Genomic DNA, 25,982 nt, shown 5'->3' with positions numbered 1-25,982 from the left:
TTGTCAATGGCTTGCCATTAGAGAAAACCATTTCATAGAGTAAATTAAGAAAACAAACCAGCTACGCGACCCACTCGGAATTGCCACTGGCCAGACCTTTTTTTCTCCTCCAGGAATGAAGCTGCATGGGATTGACATTATCATTATCACTCAGGCTCCCTTTCCTAGGGTAGCTGCCTGTGCTTGTCTGAGACTTATACCCCCACTGAGCACTTCCCCATAACGATGGTCACTCACATAACTGGAGAAACCTGTGTATCACAGACCCTGATTTTCTTGTATTGCTGTCTTGAACTATTAATTAAATCTCTTATTACTATTTAACTTCATGTGTCAATATCTTGCTTTTTGGAGCAAATTATAAGGACTTTTCATGGCAAGAACTGGGTCTTACAAATGAAGCTTTCTAGTACATCACTGGGCTTACAGTGTTCAGTAAATATTTGTTGATTTCATCTGTGATTAATTTCTCCTATCTTTCTCATAGACCTGGCTCTTTTCTGCCAAACAAACACTGATTAATTTATTAAGAAAGCATTTCTCTGGACCTAAATGCTGGGAATGCAGAGACAGAAGACCTGGTCACTGACCTCAGGAAGCTCACAGGCAGACAAGCAGTAATCAGAACGTGGCGCAGGTAGAAGTATGTGTGTGCGTGGCGGGGGCGGGGGGAGGCGGGTGAGGACCTGTGACGGCATCAAGGGTGGGGGGGTGTTCTGGGTAAGGATAAGGGATCTCAGGGAAGGCTTCTAGGAAATATGAGTCCCTTTAAGAATTAAGTTGTTACCGAAGCATCATTGCCGATACGTGCGAGGGCATGTTGGTGAACCAAATCAGGGCGCATTTGGGTTCCGAGTCATTTGCTATTTCAGGAGCTCCTACCGAAAAGCTCAGCCTATGCCCAAGGTCAGCCGCTAAGGTCGGGGCAGAAACGGGCTATGAAACCACAGGCCCTTTTTCCTTGGTAAGCGGGCTCTGAGAGCATTCGGATGCACCTCATGGTAACTGTGGCTTCATAAAAATCAAAGCTGATTGATGGGCGCAGGCTCTCCGCTTCGTGTGTTTAGTCTACCCGTGCTTTTAGTACCACTGTGGCCATGCTTCCTAATGGAAATGCATTTTTCTCTCTCACCATTACCCAGATATAGATGCTCTCAGATATAAAAGGCCTTTTACCTCAAGATTTTTGTCTTGTAAGGCATCCCTAACTCAGGAAGGAAACGAGAAGGAGTCAAGAAGAACCTACCACAAATGTTTTGTCGGGTAGCTCAGAGACAGAGAGAGACAGAGAGAGACAGAGAGAGACAGAGAGAGACAGGAATTTAAAGAGCTTGATTTATGGACGGCTTGGGGCTGCAGCTCCTTTACCCTGACTCAGTTCAGTTCAAGGAATTCACTTTCTCTTGGGAAGGGCTCTGACTAACAGAGAAAAATAAGCTAAATGTTTCTTTCTGCCTTTCTTTTTATGAAAGTATGATGGGCAGCATAATAAAATCTTCCATTTTTTTATAATAGCTCACCGGGCCCAGGACCCTACTGATGTTATATCAACTCTGACAAATCCATTGTCAGGTAGGAAGTATCCCCATTCCACAGGCGTGGAACATGAGGCTGAGAGAAGTAAAGCAGCACATCCAAGGCTACCCAGATGCTAAATGGCATAGCTGGGGTTTGAAAACAAGCATGACTGATGCCAAAGTTGGGGGCTCTTACCAGCGCCCAATGTCTTCCAGACTAGATGTGCATGTCAAAATGCATGACAAAGAGCTGTCAAAGTTCAGAGGTAGCAAAGGCAGCAAGCATGTACCCCTCTCTTTTGCAGGAGGAGGAACTAGCTGCCCATCAGAGGAGGTGGACTGCTTGAAGTGAAAGAAAGTGAACCCTCATGGGAACCCTTGGAGGTCAGAGTCTGAGTTTTTTTTCAACTAATCTGGTTTAATAAGCCTCATATAGGCAGCTTGTTCTCTGCTACAAAATCATATCATGTCTGGCAAACTGATCACCCCATCTTCCATTATTCCTGAATGTCAAGCTGAAAAAGCAGTTCATGTTCAAAATTGAGAGTCCAAATGCCAATGTGGGGCTATCTCTTTGAATTGCTGTGTGACCATGGTGGTGCCACTGACCCTCTGAACTTCTCATAAGCTGCAGAGACTGACACCATGGGCACCAGGGAGGAGGGAGGCTTCTCAGAGAGGCTTTTGAATCAGTGTGGTTTTCTCTTCCATGGAAAGGCAGGATAGGAGCAGAAAGGTAGAGGTGACATTTTGAAAAGGAAGGGAAAGTAGCTTTAAACTTCTGGAAGAGTCATACTAGAGAGTGGACAGACATGCAGCAATCCTGCTACTTCACTACAAAGTAGGACAAAAAACATTTTGTAGGGCTTCCCTGGTGGCGCAGTGGTTGAGAGTCTGCCTGCCAATGCAGGGGACACAGGTTTGAGCCCTGGTCTGGGAAGATCCCACATGCCGCGGAGCAACTAGGCCCGTGAGTCACAACTACTGAGCCTGCGCGTCTGCAGCCTGTGCTCCACAATGGGAGAGGCCGCGATGATGAGAGGCCCGCGCACCGTGATAAAGAGTGGCCCCCACTTGCCGCAACTGGAGAAAGCCCTTGCACAGAAACGAAGACCCAACGCAGCCATAAATAAATAAACACAAAGTTAAAAAAAACAAAAAACAAAAAAGAATTACCTCTTTAAAAAAAAAATTTTTTTTGTATTAAGGAGCTGACATCCAGAAGTGGACCTAGAGCTTTCTGTGAAACCACCCACTAAGACTGTCCAGTCCAGGAACCGTCCCCACATCCCGTGACCTCCTGCCTCATGCCCAGCAATGTTTCCAAATGCCTCAGCTCGTAGCCGAATTCTCAAAATTCACTTAATCTCTTAAGTTGCGTTGGTTTAATAATTAAAAAGTACCTTAAAACTTTTAGGAAAGTGGGACTAGGGCATGAGAAGACACTGGAAAACCAAAATAATATGTGGATGTTAGCTCTGTGGAAGCAGCACGTCCTTGCTGGATGAGGATTGGGGGAGGGGGACATTATTCAGGGCCCAGCAAGTGTTTCATCTGCAATTGACAAATCCTCCATCCTCCCAGCTTCTGTTTCTCCCTACTTAAGACCTGGGTCACAGTATTTATTTACTTAAGTGATGGAGATGAAGGCAGGCTTAATGCTGGCCACCTGTCAGAATAACAGTGACCTGCCTCTTAAGGGGATTTCGGCAACCCCTCGACATCTTTATAAGACAAAAGGGCCTGGGGAGAAAATGTAGAGGAAAAAAATTCACTAATTGAACTTGAAAAAGATGGTGAGATGAAATGGAAAGACCCAAAGGGCAAGCGAGGCTGAGATCCATGGTTACCGTTTAATGAGACTTGAAAGAGTACAGACCCCTTCCTCTTCTGAGATTAGATGGGATTTTGCAAACTATGATACCCAAACTGAAAAGTCAGTCCCCCTTATCTGCCTCTTGCAGATGCCCTTGGCGTCCTTCATATTCTTATAAAGAGAGATTTGTGAGTCTCCAAGGAATGCAAACAAACACACTTTCTCGGAAATAATGCTCTTGAGAGTGAGACGTACAACAACTTCAACGAGTGACTTACAGCTTCAACTTACAACAACTTCATCATCATCATCACCCCCATTTTACAGGAAGGGTAAGTACCCAGCCAAAGGCATCAGTGCCAGTTCAAGATGGAGCCAGGACCCGGACAGGCACGCTGGCTCTAGGCTCTGTGCTCTTCTGCACCACGCTATGCTGTGCTTCAAGCAGAGAGAATGGGCTTCAACTTGATGCAGTCATAAAGCCCCAGGCAGTGCGCTCCAGCAGGCCCCTAGGTGAGGGATAGGAAGTACCCCCAGGCCTGCATCAGTCTTCTATCAGCTCTTGGAGGGCGTCAACTTTTCTGCCCCAGAGGCAGGGTGATGAAAAGAACATGGGCTACGGAGTCAGACAGACCTTCCATTTTCCTAGGGAATGATTTTGAACCTTCCATTTTCCTAGGGCAAGTTATTTAACTTTTGGAGCCTCGGTTTCCGATCTAAAAAGTGGGGCTTATGTGACCTTTCCCAGGATTTTGTGAGGATTCGAAACAAAGTATGAGACCCACTCATTAGAGTCACTGGTGACAGAAGGATAGAGAGTGCCTGGTGTCTAAGAGCTATTTCCGATATTTCCTTGGGACAGTCATCCCGGCCCCCACGGAGGCAGTTCACACATATGGATTGGTGAGCCGGGACCGGCCAAAGGAAGCTCTGTCTGAGCCAGTCCACCCCGTAGATTTAGCAGACTGGGTTGCTTCCTGCTCCCACACAATGGAAAGCAATCTTAGTAAGTGCCTAGCTTAATTAGTTTGTGTCCAGACGTGCTCTCAAGGGCTGTGCACGCACACATGTCATCATGATCACCCACCTGTCTCTGGAAAGCCTGTTTTTCCAGAAGTCTGAGCCTAACTCCCTGTACAGTAACCAGATGAAATTTCCATTCAGTCAACTCTCAGTCCAGCTCCCTGCAAATGAGCCTGAAGTCACGACCCTCTTCTGCTGATGTGTCAGGTCAAGGGAGCACGGTTCATCTCCCACGGCACATCTCAGCTACTACGGTCATGGACCACCTCCAGCTCTGGGTGGCCACCCAAGACACTTAATGAGTATTAAAAGTATGAGTCTGAGCTGGAATTCTGTCCTAGAACATTCTCTGTACTCTACTGGTACTGAAATCAAGAATTCTTTGCAGGAATTACACCAAAGGATGCACCATGGGTAGGAAGGAAGGAAGATGTGTCAGAATGCAATCGAACAGACACTGCAATGCAGACTTCCGGGGGGATAGACTGCAGATTCAAGATCATGCTGCTTTTCTTCAATGGCTCTTCCAGAGAAAATAAAGAAGACATAACAGGGTTTTTTCCACCCCGCCCTCTGCCGCCTCCTGGCTGCCACAGCATTCTAGCTGGGGACATCATTAAAAAAACAGCGACGGGGAGATGGTGTCTGCTCCTAGGGACAAAAGGGCACGTGCAGGGGTTACTCTGTGACCCACTGGTTTACCCTCTCACTACCACACACACGTCCACAATAGCATCTTCAGCCTCCACTGCACGGTCCCTCTGTTCCTGTAGAAATTACTATGGCCAAAGATGAAATCTTCACTCTCTGAAATCTACAGCCAGATAGATGACAGCGTGATGGAAGGAAAGCGTACACTGAGTGTCTTATCGATCTACCTGCCAGCCCGTGAATGGCGGGTAATAAAAATTTATTGAAAATTAGAAAAAAAATGTCACTTATTCTGATTCCACTGAAAGGGAGTATTGATGTTGCATATGAAGAAATCCCTCTTTCCCCAGCACTAAACCGTCATCCTCCCAGCCAGCCAACCCTCCAAACAGCACGGATTTAAAAATCTTGCAATTTTATTTGCATATAAAGGCCGCTAGATATAGAATATCACAATAAATTTAAAGAAACAACTGCTTTCCTAAATTTCATTAACAAGAGAACATAAAATAGAATAAAGCTCAACAGCATTTACAATGGGAAAACAGAAATGACTATTAGCGACAATATTTTGTGCTAGCGCAGATTGCATCGACACACAGTGCAAAATGGGGGGTGGGGTAGGGAGAAGGAAGTAAGGAGACGATCCAGGGTATTTAAATATAAAGGACAACTAAGCCTTATTTTAGTCAGCTTCCATTGCATCCATTTAAATCTATACACGCCTGCGACTGTACCTAGAAGTAACTCAAGCTCTTTAAGACCTTGAGTTCTGAGAAAATGTGTCAGCTCCTTCGGACTTCTGATGCCCTGCTTCAAGCACCCCTTTACAGTTGTACTGTCCTTGGCAATATTAAACTCCTAACTTAGTCATAATACACAAAAAATATTTATATATATAAACCCATATTGAAAAGGAGTCTGCACGCTCTTTTTTCTTTTTTTTTACTGCATGAAATACCGGCTCTTGACAGATTCCATTTCCATATTTTTAAAGCTAAAATAATTTAAAAGAAACAAACATACAATGAATCCTTGTATAACTACAATATGGATCTCACTAGCTAAGCCATCCTCTAAAAGAGGGCCGTTTTCTTCCCTCGACACAGCTTTCTTTATAGTGACAGTGTTGAAGAGAAGTCTTTTCCACGCCTACTTTTGTTGAAAAGATTGTTCTAAATCCGGGCCACGTCTGCAAAAAAGAAGCATTCCCAAGAAAAACAACAACAACAACAAAACATCAAAAAATAAAATACTTCAGACAATACTCTTAAACAGTTGTGCAAATCTGGGTGGTTTTTAAAACACTGCCTACCTGTTTTTTCTTTTTTCTTTTTCCAGCTTAAAGCATATTAAAATAAGACTTTTGTCACCTTTTCAAAAGAAAGCTTGGCTGTCCTTTGGCGAACACTAACAATTTACAATGGCGTGGCCTTTGAGAAAACAGAAGTCATTTTACAAATTCACAACGGTCCTTTGATTCCAAATGGATGCCCCATTTTAAAAAAAAAAATAAAGAAGAAGCACAACCTCTAGCATCATTTGTGTTCCAGCAATTTACAAAAAGAACTCACATGATCTGGAAATAAACAAGGAAGAGAACTAAGTTTATAATTAGAAAAATGGCAGTTTTTAGACCTTCCCTCACATTCCAATTGGGCATTTGGAGGTTCAGGAACCCTGTGGGTTTGGAAGGTCAAATATAATTGGAGGGTTGGTCGGTTGAAAGCTGACTGTACACGTTGAGGCATTGATGTACGTTGTGTAACCGTCGGTCATAATGCCGTAACCTGTGGAGATAGAGTGTCACACTTACTGTAAAATATACAAATGATAGTGACTCAGTGCAGGGCCATCAGACAAGGAAAACAAAAAGTCTTTGCCAGTGGGCAGTGAGATGAAATTCAGTAGAGCATCCCCCAGGTATTACAGCTTTCAGAAGCTGCCTCCCGATTTTATTTTCTTTTAAGGGAGAATCCTCTACTTCAAAGAAAAGTGATTCTTTTTTCTTTATTTCAACACTAGATTTGTTGGGGGAGAGGCTGTGATTTCTTTACTAGTGAAAATAAAGAAAAAACATTTTTTCCTCTTTTTAAAATACGATTTTCATTTCAAAGCCCTTGTATTAACTATTGAGTTCCAGGGAAGAGAATGAGTAACATACAAAACCCCTCAGGGGCAAACACATCGATCATCCAAACCTCAAATGGGCTTCAGGACAGGTGAGAAGGGAAAGAGTATTGCATTGGGAGTTGGGAGAGGTGAATGCTTAGCTTCCTTACCTATAAAATAAGCTCTAAACTGCCTCAATGAAAGTTAACAATAAGTGACCTTATCTTGAATTGTGTGGCTTTAATGCTGAGTTCCATTTCATTCAAAAGAATCAGGTAATCAAATGTCCAAGTGATCTGGACACCATAGGACACTGCTTCCTACGCTTACCTGGACACTGGATCAAGCAAAAACACTTCCCATAAGCAGTATAAACCTCTTGTTACCTATTGGAAGAAAGCTAAGAAAGTTTCTCTGGGTCTTTGGTACGTATATTCCTTTTATAAGTTTTAACATGTTGAAATTTCTAGCAGGTTTGCAAATTTGCACATTTCCCTGGATACCTTATTTTGTCTTACAGCCTCTGCAATTAAGTTTGTAATCCTATGTTGGTATCGGGCTTTTATGGCACAGAAATATATGTCTGTGAAAAAAGAAAATTATCAGGACTACCAGAAATAACTGGAAAGATTTTTTTCTTCCATTTGCTAAAATTTCTCCAAGTAAGCCTGTGGAGAGCTTAATGAGGGTCAACGGAAAAATTTCTTAAGAAAGGAAAAGAAGCATTTCAAATGTGCACTGTTTAGTTCTGGGGTCATAAAGTCTTGTTATCTCTCTCCATCAAGAGGTTGGTATTTGCCCTCTCTCTGCCCTCTTCAGCTGTCTTAAGCGAATAAAAGCAAGACAAAGTTTATTTGAATATGATCTCCTCTCTTTTAAGCAAGTTTATTATTTTGGGACTTCAGTGGAATTCCCCAATTGTCTGGCTAGTTTAAAGCTAATTAATGATTAAAAAAAAAAAAAAGATGAAATGCAAACTTATAGGCACGATGCAGGAATTCAAACCTGATAACTGCTCCCCAGAAATGCTGTTTAGACACCATCTCCCATCCTATTCCCTCCCTCCAGCCCGTATCATGCCTTAGTGCCCTCCTTTGCAGGGAGTATGGCTTAAAGCCAGGGCAGGATGACATCCGCTCTTGGGGAGCCGCCCCCCCGCTGCCACTGCTTTCCATCCACTCAGCTCATGCCTGGCTTGGAGCAAGATGGACTTTCTCTGGCTTCTGTAGGATTATTTTCAATATGCTGTTTATTACCTGCCTAGCCAGGAAGCCACTGGATTGAGGGCTTTGAAAAGCAAACTTCACTTTTTGCTGTGTCAGGCCTAAACTCCTCACCTGTTGCAGGTTCATAAATAACTCCACAGAACAGCCGTAAGCAGGGGCTCGAGTGAATACGGAGGCTGCCTACATACACGCACCCACTGCACACAAATGTCTGTAACCAGGAGAGGCCGGTGCGGCCAGAAAACCTAAGGCCTGCTGAAAGAGGCCTCGGGTCTGTCCCAAGGCCCAGTTACCCCTGGTTTGAAAAAGTCCGGAGAGACAAAACTAGAGCCCTGAAGGTTCCCGTGAGGCTTTCCGGTTCTGTCACCTTGATTCTAGATTACCTGGGAAAGCAGAAAACAGCAACTGGACCAGTTCCCACCTAGGAGAGATTTAATTATGCTGTTTAACCTCAGCCCGAGCTTATAGCACTGATGATTTCTGAGAAGTCTGAAATGGTTTTCTGAGATTAGTAAGGAAATGTCTGCCTGCAAATGTGTGGGTTCTGTCACTTCGGTTCTGTATCTTTCATTGCACATCTGAAGTTATTTTTTAGACAGAGTCTTGTCTTCCTGGGTCTTTGTGTGCATTCCACATGAAACACAATATTTAGGTAGAAGAGGACGTGGAAGTTATTTAGTCTAAAATCCAGGTCATTTCTTCTGATGCTCTTAAAGAGAAAATCTGCCCTTTATTCTCTCAGGGCTTCTCTACAAGCAGTGGTTATCAAACATTCTTCACTGGAGCCCTGAGATTCCAGAACTTGTCTGGGGTTAGTGCTGGGTTTTCCAAAAGGTGGTTTCTTACTCTCCACTCTGCTTAAAAGAGAGCAGCTCCACACAAAACACTTCTCAGCTTTATATATGTGTTTCTCCTAAGATTTCATCTCATGAAAGGGTTCCACTGGGAAAAAGAGTTTGGAAACCACCACGCCAATTACTCCTGGTGTAACTAAGGTCCCTGTTGTGAATGAGATCACGGATAATGACCCAACATGTTGTGAACTCCTTTCTCCCGGTCTTACCTTCATGGATTCCACCAAACACGTGGAGTTTGGGCCGGACTCGCCTCTGGACTGTGTTTAAAAGCTCCACGCAGCCCACTCTCTGAAGCTCCTTTGGAACCCAGTCTCGAAAACCTAAGAGTAAAATGCAATCAATACTCTTAATTTTCTGTCTCCAGGTAAGGTTTCATTTAGACTTTCAGGAAGCCATAACTCACAGAAGGTTTATTACATGATCTGTAATCCTAGCCTCTCCATTAATGCTCACAATGGCTTTTAAGGAACTTTTCACTCGTCACTTTGTCTTCTTTAGGTTCTTGAATTTTTTTTTGGTTTCCCATTTTTTTTTTTCTTCCTGTTAATTAACATTTTTTTTCTGTAAGGGATTTGATTTATTCAGCCCTGGGTTTCAACTCTTCATGGGCCAGTGACATTTATTCCCTACAGTCCCATAAGCTCTCTTTTTCTCTCAATTCAGTTACTTTCTCTTTTTTTTTTTTTTATTGTATCTCTCTTATAGCAGTCTACTTCAAGATGGTTCAAAGAAGAAGGGCTAGGAAGGGCTTCCTGTAAACTGGCCACAAGATACCTTGCTCTCTTTATTTTCTTTTTATTTTTAAAATTTTTGGCTGAGCCATGTGGCATGTGGGATCTTAGTTCCCCGACCAGGACTCGAACCCGCACCCCCTGCAGTGGAAGCGTGGAGTCTTAACCACTGTACCGCCAGGGAAGTCCCACCTTATTCTCTTTAGACACATCAACTCTTAACCCTTGGCTCCTGATGACCCAAGCTTGGGAATGCCAAGTTCCTCCTCCAGTCTCGTCTTTAACAATAGTGCAACCATGGTGACCCCGTGGTGGCATGCAGCAAGCTGGGGCTGACTGACTACCTTTATGCAAAAGCCACTTAGTTCTAAGTCTAATGCAAAAAGTCCATAAAAACTGACATCAATTATAGCAAAAGTCAGCTATCTGAATGATTATGGCCCGGAATGGAATCCAATCACCTCATTGGGATGGGGTATAAAGAAAGCAGACAGGACAAAAGGCTAAATCACAATCAGTGGGAACCCATTCCATAGCTCCATTAGTTGATTTCTACTATTCAGAAATGATCAGGCAGAAAGGGACAGGCCAGCTTATTCCACTTTGTTTGGCAAATGGTAGAAATGAAGGTTTAGCATCTCTGTAAAGACGTGTTGGCTGGTGAGTGGCCAGAAAATATGGAAAATACATCAGATACAAGTAGGGGCCCTATAAAAATCCAGCCAGGGATTTCAAAACTTTGTTAATTAGAGGGAAAAATCTCTAATCCACAGTGATTGGCATATTCCCTCATGGATGTGTTTTTCTTGAAGAGGGAAAACATCTCATTTCACGTGCAATCACCTAAGAAAGTGCCTTGCTCGTACCACAATAGTGAAGTCCCATGTGCCATGGCTCCCTTAGCAGGAGAGAATTCAAGGCCAATCCCCACACCCACCCCCTACCTCCTAGTCCAGAATGTTCACAAGAATCCCAATAACTACACTGATTAAGGTTCAACATTACCTTATGAAAACTTTGCCTGACATTTTATTTTGGAACTCCGTGATGTAGATCTTACTCTGCTATATGCACAGCCACTCTCTGGATTACTCCATCTTTACTACAAAGAGAGGGATGGTAGCCTCTCTATTAAGAGTTCCTGGAATGTCCGAATTCTTTGGGGGCTAGAATTCAGACTTACTGTTACTGCCACTTGCTTTTGCACCAAAATTAATGACTTGATGAAGTCTGTGAATGAACTGTTCTGTTCAAAGTTATATTCCAAATAATACTTCAGGTATGTAAATGTTTCTATGCTGAGGATGCCCAAGTCCCTCACAGTAAACAGCCTAAGGGGGATTAAGCCTGCACCCAACTAGGCTGCTCAGGGGAAGGATCAAGTTGGCTGGGATGTGGTCTCTGTAGGGTCTCACTGTGTAACTCATGCTGAGCAGAATATTTAGCCAGCAATTTAATGATTTGTTAGTCTCTAATGATCGCAAAATAGGGAAATTAACTAATCATGACTTGATAAAGGTTATTGATAAGTATAATCTTGTAAAGTATGGAGGGGGTAGGATGGGGTACGGAAAGAGCATGGGGATGGTGATTCTGAAGCTTTGAAAAAAGTCAGGAAGTGCTGATCTTGTGCAAATCTGTACAATTTCCCTGTCTGTAACAGAACTGCCTTCCCTTCTCTTGCTTCCCTCCCACCCCCCATCATGAAAATGTGCCACTGTGGCTCATGCCCTGGTCCTCCCTTCCGCTGTTTCTTTGTGAAACACAGAGCACTTCCCTTGTAAGGGCAGGAAGGCAGCACTAAGCGGCGTGAAGGGGAAAATATCTACAAAGATTAAATTCACATTAGGGGATGCGTGTTAGATTTTTTATTTTTCAGGCCAACAGAGGAGGGAAGTGAAATGGATAGTAACCCCAAACCACAGGAAAAAAATGATGAACATCATTTATTTTTGTATTGTTTTCCTCCTCTCTCCAAAGCAAGATGATCACGAAAACTTTTCTAGCCCTGTACATTTAACAGTTTGTTAAGAGGATAGATTTCATGTTATGTGGTTTTTAATATAATTTTTTAAAAGAGGAAACTCTCCTACTAAAAGGGAAACATCTGGATTGCCTGAGCATACCTTAGTTTGACAAGGAAGGCTGCTGGTGTAATAGACACCCAGTAGATGGGAAGATCAAGGTGGTAGTCCTGTTTGAAAAATGTTCTGTGGCTAAACCAAACCACTAACAAGCTCATGAATAATTAGAAGATTATTATATAAATCAAACAATCATCTTCTGACCTATAATCTGGGTGACTGAAGGTAGCTTTGAAGCATATTGGCAATCTAAACCTGGATGCAGGTTCACTGTATCTATAAGATGAGTATCTTTAAGTAATATTCAACATAAGTCCTTACTTAACACCTTAGCTAAAAAAAGGATTCTTTTCTTGTATAATTAGCTCGATGTTATACTTAAAGATCTCCTAGGTTCCACTATTATATGGAAAAGGAGAATGAACTACTTTGAATGAAAGTTTCCATCATTTCATTACCATTCAAAAGCCCTGTGATTGGGAGGTCTGTGTCTTCCTTCCATTCCCCATCCCCCTCCCTCACTCCAAAGTGAATATAGTTCTTAAAATAAATTATCAAGCTCAAAAGACTGTGGTGCTCTATACTCATTTGATTTCCCCTGACCTGACTAAATCAAAAAATTTAATTTCAAGAACACCTGTAAGCCCAGCAGAACTGCTCAGTTCAATGATCATACTGGGTTTCTTTAAAGACACTGACTTTTCTTTTTGTATTCACTTTTTTTGTTTTTTTTGGAGAAAAATGATTATGTCCCTGAAGCATTATTCATTATGCTTGGGAAAATAAAAGGCATCACGTATGACGAAAGAACACCTTTGCTTCACTTACCGAGAGGAGGTCCGTGTGTCATGAGTATGTCGATGCCCTCGGGGATAAGGTTCCACTTGTCCAGCAGAGACTGACCTCTGGGCAGGTTAAAGCCCCAACCATTAAACCATGGGGTCCTTTGGGGGAGATAATGCACATGGTATCAGGCCAGCAGAGCCACGTTTCCGCTCTACACTGTATTTCTCTCGCACATTCCCCCACGGTTTGCATTGCTCTCTTTTCTCTTTTTGATGGTTGGCCCTGGCAGCAGGATGCTTTTTTGTTGACTGCTTCAAAACCAATTCATTTGAAAGCAAGTGTGGAGCCTACAAATTGTTCAACTAGAAAGAGGCACAAGAGCCTTTACAGTGGAGACTTTCCCAGCAGACCTCTATCAAAATCTTAACAATGTTTTGTCTTCCCCCAAATCTCAGTGCTTCCTAAAGATGCCCAGCCCAGATCCGAAGCATGTCCATCCTTCCTGTAGTGCCTCAGGGCTAAGAAATTCCATCAGCCCTCCTTCTTCCTCCCCATCACTGTGGAACGGCTTCACTAGAAAGATTCTTACTGAAATCCTTGGGGAAAAGGACAAGTGCTCTGAAGGCAGAAACCTCCACACATAGGGATGTTCTGAACATCCCAGACTGAGAATGCTGAAAAAATATTGGGCGCGGTGGGGGGGTTGGTTAGAAAGGTGAGACGGGACACTGAACAAAAAGCCAAAGTGGAACTTTCCTCCGGTCACCAAAGGGAAGATTTCTGGGGACACCTCTGTTCACTCTGGAATCCAATCTCCTGACAGTGAATGTGAGCATTCCACCCTCTCGGGAATTTCTGCTCCAGGAATAAGTTTCTGAGATCGATGCTCTATGTAGAAACGAATGGCGTCTTTGTCCATCCAGTGAGCATTTCTAACTGGAGCTGAAAACGTCTCTACCATTTATAATAACGGGAGAATGATCCATTTTTCTCTACAAATACTACAGGCTACATCACATCAGAACAAAACAGTGCCCAGTGCTGTCCTATTCCCAAACATCTAGATGTAACCATTATTTTTTGAAATCGACTCTCTTTGTCCTGGAGGAAAATTCCAATTTGCTAGGGCGTACACGTCAAAGACAAGTTGGTCAATATTCTGGCTAAGCCCAACTTTTCCCTTCAGCTTAAGCTGCCCCTTCCACGCCTACTGAGAGAGGTAACCCTGTGTACAAGGGCACCTGGTCTGTCACAGCTAATCAAACAGGGGGCATTATTATTTAAAGCCAATCATGGCTCAGACTAACCAGTGTCTTTCAAGACTCTGCACTCAGAAACACTAACCATCATTCATTTGGTGGTGGGCATGCATAGTCAAGGCCAGAGGTGAAAGGATGGCCCCTGAAAGCCATGTGAAAATCCACCTTACAGGTAAGAACCGCAGTTCCCACTGAGGTGCCTGAGAGAGTAAGTTCCAGAGATAAGAGACTGTGTGGCCTCAGCTAGAAAAAGAGAAACCAAGGAAGTATTTGACTTGGCCCCACTTTCCAAGTCCCTAAGCCATCCTCAGGAAGCTTACTTGTAATAACAATAGCTATATAACAACAATAATCGTTATTAAAGTTATTATTTATCGAGTGTTTGCTCTATGTCAAGGTACTATTCTAAGTACTTTATTTGTATTGACACACTGAAACCTCACAACCAGCTCATGAGGTGGGTGCTATTATTAACCACATTTTACAGATGAGGAAAATGAGGTACAGAGAGGTCAAGTAAATGCAGCCAATAAATTGGACATAAACCCAAGCAGTTTGGTTCCAAAACCCAGACTCTTAACCTGCATGCAATTCCCCTTCTTATATACTACCTGAATTAATTTACTACTTGCCCTGAGTGAGCCCCCTTTGTACTCTTTCAAGTTTGAGTGTCTTATTGCTTGAAGCCAAATGAGCACTGAACTAGAATAATACAGCCATAAGGTGCTGAAGTGCACACCAATGGTTTTTGCCTAGCCAGCTCTTTCCGCCTTCTTTTGGTAACAACATTTGAATTTCTTATGGAGTACCTTTCCCTCCCCGACTCAGTACATGTGCTCTGGTAAGGCTGACTCATCCCTGCTCAGAATGAAGCACGTATGGCCTCTCCGTGAGCAGCGATTGGTCTAGGGATGTGTATATGACCCACGTTGGGCCAATGAGCGTCATCCTCAGGATTTTGTCGGTGTTACCTAAAGAGAAGTCATAGTTTCCTCTCTTTCCTATCTTGAGAACTACGTAAGCCTGCTACTGCCTGGGAGCTATCTCAGCCACCAAGCGGATAGCTTGTGCTTGAGAAGCAAATCACCACAAAGAATGCCAAGCCAAGAAGCAGAGTGCCTTGATGACCTTGTTGGACATGGGGAACCAGCTGTGCCTGAAGCCAATCACATTTTTCTTCCAAGTGTATAAGCCAGAAAAATCCTTTTCTTCTTATTAGCTTGAGTTAGATCCTGTTTCTTGCAACCGAAAGAGTCCTAATATATACAGTTACTGTATTTAGTGTAGAAATGACCTATGTACCTATTGGCAATGATTACCCACCCCCCAAGATGTCCACGTCCTAATTCCCGGAACCTATAAATATATTACCTTACATGGCAAAGGCGGATTAAAAGTTTGTTTGGGAGCTAATCAGCTGACTTTAAATTAGGGAGATTATCCTGGATTACCTAGGAGGACCCAGTGAAACCACAAGGTCCCTAAAAGTGGAGAAGGGAGGTAGAAGAGGAAATTAAACAGGTGCAATGTAAGAAGGACTCAACCTGCTGTTGATGGCTTTGAAGAGGAAGGAAGAGGAGCATAAAGCCAAGGAATGTGGGCAGTGTCAAGAAGCTGGAAAAGGTAAGGAGAGAAAACAAATGCTCCCACAGAGCCTCCAGAAAGGAACACAGCCCTGTTGACACCCGGATTTCAGCCCAGTGAGACCCATGTCAGGTTTCTGACCAACAGATTGTGAAGTAATAAATGTGTTGTTTTAGATGAATGGATAAAGAAGATGTGGTATATATACACAATGGAATACTACTCAGCCATAAAAAAGAATAAAATTTTGCCATTTGCAGCAACATGGATGGACTCAGAGGGTCTAATGCTAAGTGAAATAAGTCAGACAGAGAAAGGCAAATACTGTGTGATATCACTTATATATGGAATCTAAAAAATACAACAAACTAGTGAATATAACAAAAAATAAGCAGACTCACCAGATATAGAGAACAAGCTAGTGGTTACCAGTGGAGAGAGGGAAGGAAGGAAGGGCAATATAGGGGTAGGGGAGTAAGAGGTACAAACTATTAGGTCTAAAATAAGCTACAAGGATATATTGTACAACATGGGGAATATAGCCAATATTTTATAATAACTATAAATGGAATATAACCTTCCAAAATTGTGAACCACTATATTGTATGCCTGTATATATAATATTGTACAGCAACTAAACTTCAATTAAAAAATAAATATATGTTGTTTTATGCCACTAAATTTTTGGTGATTTGTTACAGCAGCAATAGAAAACTAATTCGGTATCTAAACTGTCTGAGCTGGTTATAAAATCCAGGGATTGTGAGTGGCCTGAGTCTCACCTGGTACACAGCATGTGTTCAATCAACACAGCCCTTCCACAGCCACACTGTCTTGCTCAGCTAGGTGCAATGCTTTTGGTTTCCTCTGAGGAAAAGGCAGTGCTCACTTTCTTATCCCAGTCTGTCAGGGATGCACCAGGCATCGTGGGTATGGGGGTGATGCCTCGTAGACCCTTTCAAAAGGCCTCATAGACCCTTTCAGAGCTTAATGAGTCAACCCTGCTCTCTCTTGCCTTCTAGGACTCCCTGCCTGCAGGATCTTAAACATTTTCATTAGACTCTAAAATAGAGTTTTCCCAGTTTGGGATACCCATCTTTCCCCTTTACTTTACAATAATAACCCTCTTCCAAGATTTGTTTTAAAAGTAAAAAGAAAAAAAAAAAAGGCAAGTTCAGAACCCAATGAAGACTCAGTGAGCATTCTGGCACGAGAGAGAGAAAAATAAGCAAAAACATCTGTTTTCCTAGATTTTGCAAACAAGCTTCTGGGCCTATGGTTCCTGTCTGAATGGTGAATAAAGAAGGGTTTGAAAGAGTCCCAAGCACACCCAAGTAGTTGGTACAATGAGGGGCTCTGATTTCACTGCCAGCGTCTGTCTGAAGGCGGTCAGCCCCTGAACCCCGAGGATATCCCAGGGGCTTCCAGAGTCAAAGAACGGGACTTATTTTTTTCACTCTTTCCAGTTTTCCCTCATAGAATTTTCTCTTGGAAACCCACAGCCCTATTCCCCCAGGAAATGCTCAGTTTTACAAGTGGTCTGTAAAAGATTAAGGCAGGTCCATGGTCTAGAGGTCCCTTAAATTTTCTTTGGTTAATGTTAAGCCTGTGACAAAGCCCAGACATTTCCAAGTTAAGGGTAAACTTTGAAAATGTTGGGCTTTTCTTTTGACTCAAACCTGTATGTGCATGAGAGAGAGGTTAAGTTATATGAAAACGAACATTTATGAAGTCCCTGATACGTTTTTACGTAGGGGTTTGGTTTTACATAGGCTATTACATTTAACTCCTCATAACAATACTTGGGCTAGGTATTATCAGCTCTGTTTTTAGATAAAAAGCCTGAAGATCAGTGATATCAAGTAATTTGTTCACTTTCCTAGGATTAGTAAGTGGCGGAACCGAGATCTGAACCCAGATCTGCTGGCTGCAAAGCCGGTGTTCTTTCTTTGCACAATGCTGAACTAAAACCTTCCAGCCCAGTTTTGGTTTTGGCTCTCACATACATAAAGTTAACCGGGCTAATCCATACGGTCTCTGAGGCTGTGCACTGTGCAACTCCAGAGGGCCCCATGGCATTGTGTGATGGAGGTGGCTCTTAGTGAAAATGCAGTGTGAATTCAACAATGCTGGTACGGCTTCTCTGGGATGCTTTCTGTTCCTCTAGATCCCCTAGATCAGGCCTTTTCCATAATACAGTGACCAGGAAATGGGAGAAGCAGCCCAGTGAGGGGCTCCAGAATTATCCCAGCATGGTGTAATAAATGAGGCATACAGAAATGGGAGACCCATGTGCTAATTTGCATTCTGGCATCAATTTGCTAATGCACAAGACCCTTGGATAAGAGAAGGTCCTCAGTGGGCCAGTTTCCTCATCTGAGCAAAGAATGAATGGGCGGATGCGATTACGGGAGTTCAGGATTGCTTTTAGGCTGCAGAAATCTTATGCAGAAGCCCCAGACACAAAGCAGGTACGTGCAGGAGTGTTTCTTGCCAGGGGATGGGGAGGAAGGGGCTCGGAACCTGTTCACTCACTCAGCCCCCTCCTCCTTTCTGACCTACGCCTCTGAGCACAGCTGGCAACACCTGACACTTGATAATCTTTCTGTGATCTGGAAATCCCCAAATTCTGTCATTCTGTGCAGGCTATCAATGTTCTGAGTAAATGCTGCGAATTGCTCTCAATGAATTACCTAAATTGCCTGTAAAGGACCAAGTCCACTGGGGGAGAAATAGCTGCACAGAGCAGAGACCGACTGTGTCAGCATCAATGAATAATGCTTTATCCAGTTGAGTTTCAACCTGAAACACGAAACCCCAGCAGTGAGCCCCCCAGGAGTTCACTGGAAAACGTGTGCACAGCCAACCTCCCGAGCCCCACAATGAGTTTTGTTCTGTAGCAGTGGGGAGGCGAGGGGGGAAAGGAGGAGGAGGGAGGAATCCAAGGGAACAATGTCTACTGCCTTGGCCAAGGACTTAATAATTAGCTGTGACTAACAAATGCCACATGGGAACCGACTTGTAAGAAAATGTCCCACAAAGCACCCTATTGCCAGTGGGCCAATCCGAGCCCACGACCGCCCCTCCTAGATAGGGATTAGAAAATCCTGGAAGGAAGGGGAGTACTTCAGCTGCCTGAAGCCAGTGGACCGAAGACTCAGATGGATGGAAGCTGGGGATGCTTTCAAGGCGCCCTCCCCCTTATTCTCAGAACTAGAGGCACTTGGCCTCTCGGGGCTGAGAGTCCAGGGGCAGGTGCTGCGGGAGTTCACATAGGCAGAACTTGTTCCAAACAATGTCAATACAAAACAGGTTTGCTCTCTGGAAGCACGTTGAGATTAAATCACTGCAAAGGTCATCTGTGTTTGCCGTACACAATGCTGTGGTGTGGGCGGAAGGGAGCTGCCGGAGCATAAATCCCAGGTTTGGACAGGTGAATGGCCATTCACTCCCGGACCAACTTCGGTGGGAGCTGGGCGCACCCCAGGAAAGCAGGATTTGGAAATGAGCAATTGGTACTTGTTCAGCTCAGATGGGCTACCCAGGTTCACTGCCCTGGTGTTGGTCAGCGCCGACGACAAGTTCCCCATGGACCCTGGGTCCTGGGCGGACTGCATCACAAAGACTTGGGATCCCTCTGAATACAGTCTCCTGGGTGCCTGCTGCAGAGATTAGGGCTTGGGATTCTGCATGAAAGCTGTGAAGGGGCAAAGTGCAAGCTCACGAACCCCCAGACTTAATTAAAGGGCTGGCGCGTTGGCTGCGCCACTTCAAACTACGAGAGCCTGGGGGTTTTGTAAAAGTTAGCCATTCTTGTTTTGGAGGCAGTGGGTACGAGTATGTATCATGGAGTCAAACAGACCCACGTTCAGTAGGTCTGCTACTTACTGGCTTCTCTGACCCTCAGTCTCCTCATCTTTCAAAAAGAAGCAGAATATCCACCCACGTGGATAAAGTGAGATAATGAGATAATTTATGTAAAACTTTTGGCAGAGAACTGCCATAGAGTATTAATGTGCAGCTTCTAATTTGTATATGATATACATTGGTAGTGTGTGTGTGTGTGTGTGTGTGTGTGTGTGTGTGTGTGTGGGTATATACACACACACACACACACAAAATTGCTCATGTTATATTTTTTTCTCTCTAGAATTTCTCAAGCTATGGCTCATCAAATCATAGACCCTGCTGCTCCAGACTCTGGAAAAGTCCCCAGTGCATAGGCAAGCATTACTAGATGGCTAGATAGAGCCTGATTTCCTCCGGCTGATTACTTATTAAAAGGCACTTCCTCAGCTCACTTTTGAGTGGAAGTTTTTCAGAAAGGCACTCACTGCCTCGCCTGCCGGCCGGCTCAGTCTTGCATAGACAATCCTGTGGAATGTGAGAGCACAGGGTAAAACGGTTAGTCAAGGCTGCTTAGCCGGCAAGTACAGGTGGCTAGATTTTGACAGGATTTTAAATTGGGGAAGTTCAAGGAAGGGGTTTGCTTTGGGCCCTTGGAATATTTATAATAGGGGGCTCAGAGAGGTTCACTGGAGGAATCGACACACTACTAATTAAAGCCATCACCACCGCCTGGCACCTCTGTGAAGCAAAATTCAGAAACCAGGAGCCAGTTTCCACAATCCCTTTCTTTTCTAAATGGTGGTGCTTCAGAATTGCAACCTCTTCCACACCCGGCACTCCCAGCCGCCATCGGCCCCTCTCCGACTACACATCACACCAGGTCCAAGGGAAGCTAATTTAACCACCGCTGGTTAAAATCACACCGCACTTCACAGTGCCTTTCACATGCCATGAAGCTGTCATGATAATTCTTGATCTCTGGCTCACCTGACAGCTCAGCCCTCCCTTGACTGCAAAGCTTCCCGTCAGTTAGAAATAGCAGTTTCCCTGGCACCAGATGTGTCATCCTGAATATCCAGATGAAAGGCAGACACCTGCCCCGCTCCCCTCCTTGCTTCCCTTTCTCTCCACAGCTCTGGAGATTGTTTAAGAAGCCAGCCTTCTCCCTCCCCAAGTCCCTCCACTTGGAAGCCTGGAAGTTACTCTTCCATGCAATTAAAAGGCTGTCTTGCATTAGCCCACGGAAGAACGTCACATCTTGTGCAGCAAAGAGACGCACATGGTAATTGACATCACTAGGAGAGAGATGCAAAGCTTAACTTCAGGGCAAGATTGACACCTCTGGGCAGCTGCCTGGGAAGCCTGCCTCACCCAAACCAGGACTCAGCTGCCTCCAAAGGGCAGTGCCGGCTTCTCTCACACCAGCTGTCTAGTCCCATCACTTCACTATGGCTTTGTAGCTTGGTCTTCCGTTATAAGGTCCTTGGGATGAAAAGAGATCCTGTTTTGATAAAGGGAAGGCCTGGTTGAATAATGTGGTCTGCTGCCATAGACAGGATAGGAACAAATCATACCCAAGGTAGTCACCTGAGGCCCATGAGCTACAAATAGGGGCTTCATAAACCAAGGCAGCACACACCGCTGTCTTGACAAACATGCTGACAGTGTCCCCATGCAAGTGTCAGAATTAAGCCTCTGTTACCCATTTTCCTCTCTTGCTGGAAAGGAGATGGTGTAGGCAGAGTTTGCTTTAGGAGCCAAGAACAAAAAAAAAAACCACCCTGACCTGTTTTTGAACTTGGTGTGCCCTGAATTATTAAAAATAATGTTACAGCATTTGCCTGGTCCTCCCAAGCATACCTGCCTTTAATCTTATAAACAAGTTCACAGCACGAAGAGAAAGATTTCCAATAGGTTTCCTTCCCATAGGGTTGTGAGGGAGACTATTCCCATCCATCATGCAAAGAGCCTGACAGGGGAGAGGAAGGACCATGGCAGGACTTCCATTTGGTGGGCAGGTGAAGTGGACTTGGGGTTATGCCCTGGTGCTTCCAGAAATGGCTCTTTGTTTTGTGGCCGAGGAAATCAGAGGACCAGGTACCAGGGTACCCTGACCAGGATGGGCCTTGATCTGAGCAGCCCTCAATGGGACCTGCATTGATTGATATCTAATCCCCAGCAGGGAGAATTCCTCAAAGAGGGACATCACGGCCAAGTTTGAAAGGAAAAGAAGGCTCAATGGGTAGAGAGGAGTAGAAAAAAGAAAAGCAGTATTCATCTTTTTTTCCACTAACATTTATTGTGGTAAAATATATATAACAAAATTTAATATTCTAACCATTTTAAGTGTATAATTCAGTGGCATTAAGTACATTCACAATGTTGTACAACCATCACCACTATCCATCTCCTGAACATTTTCACATCCCTGATAGAAACTCTGTATCCATTGACAATAGCTCCCCATCTCTCCCTCCCCTCAGCCCCTGGCAACCACCATTCTTTTTTTTTTTTTAAATTAATTAATTAATTAATTTATTTATTTTTGGCTGTGTTTCTGTGCGAGGGCTTTCTCTAGTTGCGGCAAGCGGGGGCCACTCTTCATCACGGTGCGTGGGTCTTTCACTATCGTGGCCTCTCTTGTTGCGGAGCACAGGCTCCAGACGCGCAGGCTCAGTAGTTGTGGCTCACGGGCCTAGTTGCTCTGCGGCATGTGGGATCTTCCCAGACCAGGGCTCGAACCCGTGTCCCCTGCATTAGCAGGCAGATTCTCAACCACTGTGCCACCAGGGAAGCCCTCTATTTTCTGTCTCCATAAATATGACCACTCCAGGTACCCCATGTAAGTGGAATCTTACCAGATTTTTTCTTTTGGGTCTGGCTTATTTTGCTTAGCATAATATGCTCAAGATTCATCTATGCTGTAACATGTATCAGAAATTCATTCCTTTTTGTGGCTGAAAAATATTTCACTGTATTCCACTGTACGGGTATACAACATTCACTTTTTTTTCATCTAAGGTTTCTGTAAGTCTAGGATGTGCCAGGCACTAAGCTTGGCCATAAGGCGTCATGGAAGATGAGTCTGAGTCCCTTCCTTCAGGAGGTACACAGGTACTGGGTTGAAAGCTCAGAGGACGGGATCAGTATGGTCCTTCTGGGGCATTTAATCATTCCACAGACATGACCTGGATGCCTGCTATGAGCCGGGTTCTAGCAAGGTCATTGCTAGGAATACAAAATTGAATACAGTTTCCAGGATAAACCCACAGCTCACCATTTCATAGGTAAAGTTGCCCTGGACAGAAGTCTTTAAATGCTGGCCTTCATTCCAAAATAACCTAATTTCCAAAGAGCTTGGGGAACATCAAAATGATCTGAGAATGAATCCAGCAATTCCAAGTGCAGACTGGATAGGAGGTGACCTGGGGCACAGCTGGCAGGACTCTGCGGGGGGAGGTCTCCTTCCACGTCCTCCTGTACACTCCTTGAGAAAGCTCTTCAGCCAACACCAGGACCATGAAACACAGAACCACATCCTGCTAGAGAATAAGCCTGCGCGGGCAGCGTGCATCACATGCCTGGCTGGCTCTAAATTGTGGGACAAACAGGACAGGGCAGGAGGCAGGAAGATTGCCAGGTACTCAGCAAACTCAGCAGAGCGCACCTGCCCCCCACCCCTACCCTGTAGACATGTCACAGAAACCTAGCCAGAAGACAGTATTTTTCTAACTTAGATTTCCCAAAAGAGTAAGAAAAAGAGGAAAGGTGGGTTCAGGGTTAGCTGGATTTGATCTTGTTACACAGTGAACTCTTAAGAATTGATGTTAACAGCAGGGATGGACTGATAAAATCTCTGCCCCGAAATAGGGGATAATACAATATTTTATTATGTTTCGTTTAGTTTAGAATGTGCCTGTGTTGAGCGTGTGTTGTCACACATTTATTTTGCTAATGCTGGTTTCTTTTTATACAATTTCATATTTGGGGCGACCAGGGGGAGGACTGCAATGGTAAGAAAGCCTGCTCCTGAAAAAATAGACCCAAAGAGGATAAGTGCTAAGTGGACCATAAAATACTAAGCAGCCAGTCATTAAACGTAGCAAGGAAGACTGGAAGTTCAATGACTCTGGCCTGGTTCACCACCGTGTCCCTAGCACTTGGCACAGAGCAGATGCTTAAGTATTTGTCAGCTGAACTGACTAAGAGTGAGTGTTCATGAAGAGTTTGTAACTTCATGAGAAAATGTGCATTCCGTGATGGTTAGTGGCAAAGCCAATTTGCAGACCAGTATGAACGCAAGGATGTAAAAAATGCTTAGAAAAAAAGAAAGCGATCAAGATGCTGAATGGTTATCTCAGGGGTGGGAGGAGAAACCAGGAGTGATTTTTCTCCCTTCTTTCTATTTGTCTATTATTCTCTACTTTTTCTATACTGACCACCTATAATTTGGAAAGAATTTATCCAGTGTAAAAATCTCCATGCAGTCAAGTGCAGCTTGAGCATGGATGGAGGAATCTGGAGGATTCGTTATCTACTTAGACTGCAAAGCAGTTTCTTCCAGCGGGTGAAGAAACTGGTGGATTTGGGGGACTTGAGCTCAGGAAGCTGACGTATGGCTTGCCTTCTTTCTCTCCCTTCCCCATTACCATTTGTGGGGACAGAAAGGCGTCCTGAGCAGCAGAGTCTTTTATTCATTCAAGTAATTCAATACACATTTACTGAGCATCTGCTACATGCCAGGCACCAGTCTGCTGGGGGTGGTTCATCTTACTAAGGGATTTCAGTTTCACTGTAGATAACATTATATAACTGCATAGTACTTTACTCATTACAAATCATTTTCACATTTATTAGTTCACAATTACCCCCAAGTGGTGGGCAAGGTATTAATTATAGAGAAAACAGTATACAGAAATAGGAATTTTAGTAACTTGCACAAGGTCACCTACAGCTGAGGTGGCATGGATATAATTCTGTAGTCCAATGATTTCAAATGAACGGTTAAAAGTTAGACAGGTCTAGGTTCAAATTCTGACTGTTTTCCACTCAGCAACGTGACCTTGGGCAAGTTCATCCGTCTGATCTCAGTTTTCTCATCTATACAGTGGAGATAATAGGACCACCCACACAGGTTTGTTGTGAGGACTGACTGTGATCATGTATGTAATGCATTTCCCAGAGTGTTTGCCCTACATTAAGAATTCAAAGTGGGACTTCCCTGGTTGTGCAGTGGTTAAGAATCCACCTGCCAATGCAGGGGACACGGGTTTGATCCCTGGTCAGGGAAGATTCCACATGCCGCGGAGCAACTAAGCCTGTGACTACTGAGCCTGTGCTCTAGAGCCTGCGAGCCACAACTACTGAAGCCCGCGCACCTAGAGCCCGTGCTCCACAACGAGAGAAGCCACTGCAATGAGAAGCCCGCGCACCGCAGCGAAGAGTAGCCCCCGCTCGCCGCAACTAGAGAAAGCCCGCGCGCAGCAACGAAGACCTAACGCAGCCAAAAATAAATAAATAAATTTATTTTTTAAAAAAAGAATTCAATGTTAGCTCTTGTTTCATCATTATGAATGTTAATATCATTATAACTATTAATATCACCAACCCTTAGGTGTTTGTCCCCTAATTTATCTTCTTCGTACCCTCACAAAGTGTACCTTCTCTCTCCATTTCTCAGATTTAGAATGTAGATACCAAAGAACTGAGCGGATCTATCGCAAAGCAATGAGTGACGGCATCTGGATACAGGTGGACCAGCCTCGGATAAGGAACGGGAAGGCACTGACTTGGCATTTAGAAGACCTGGGTGCTAGTCTAGGCTCTTCCAACTTACTTGCTACAAAACCTTGAGCAAGCAACGTCTCCCATCTCCTGTTTCCTTAACTGTGCAAGGGGGATAACGATTTCGATGAAACTTGCAAGCTTGTCACACAAATGCCTACATAAACGAGTTTGCAACTATACAAAAAGTGCCTTCTGATGAAGTGCCTTCAAATTCCCATATCACTGGCTGTCTGTGTTGCCTGCTTGTGCTGTTTGAAAATCTCAGAGGAGCCAGAATAAGTGACAAGTAGGTCAGATGTACGTTAAAGTGCTGGCCTCCATTTATCTACCATTTTGGCTCTAAACGACTAGTTTCAGTCCAGACCGATTTAGTAAAGTGAGGAAACTGTGGCTGCAACCTGGCAGGACACACAATCAGAGGAATGAGTGAGAAGTTTAAGCTGCCCCTTCAATTCAGAGGTTAAAGCGAGCAGACAGACCCCGGTGTCTCTGTCTCTGTGTGCCAGCCAACCATGTATTATTAATTGGGCTCAGCAAACGTTATCGAGCACCTTCCACTGCAAGGCTCTGGCAAGGCCTCCAGGGATCTAAATACAATGCAAGACCATCCCCACCTGCCATCTGGTAGGGATAACGAGATAGTCACCGGCAAAACTGTTCTCCCCACCTCGGCCCATTAAAATTCTACTGAGCCCTTAAG

The 25,982-nt window shown here is 44.1% G+C and overlaps 1 protein-coding gene across 11 annotated transcripts in view; it reads right to left on the bottom strand.

Moving 5' to 3' along the window:
- Positions 1 to 5,405: 5,405 nt before the first annotated feature.
- MPPED2 (metallophosphoesterase domain containing 2) overlaps positions 5,406 to 25,982 on the bottom strand; it is a 173,689-nt gene continuing 153,112 nt past the window's right edge. For all 11 annotated transcript variants that reach the window (XM_082343855.1, XM_082343850.1, XM_082343852.1 and 8 more), the window contains 3 exons: positions 12,846 to 12,961; positions 9,409 to 9,522; positions 5,406 to 6,797 (listed from right to left, as the gene is read on the bottom strand). In XM_082343855.1, the coding sequence (XP_082199981.1) occupies positions 6,679 to 6,797; positions 9,409 to 9,522; positions 12,846 to 12,961 (349 nt within the window). In that variant the 3' untranslated portion in view covers positions 5,406 to 6,678. The remainder of the gene's footprint in view (positions 6,798 to 9,408; positions 9,523 to 12,845; positions 12,962 to 25,982) is intronic.

Source organism: Balaenoptera borealis, assembly GCF_965194805.1.
Source record: "Balaenoptera borealis genome assembly, chromosome: 11".
NCBI lineage: Eukaryota > Metazoa > Chordata > Mammalia > Artiodactyla > Balaenopteridae > Balaenoptera > Balaenoptera borealis.
This window is presented reverse-complemented; position numbering and strand designations above follow the sequence as displayed.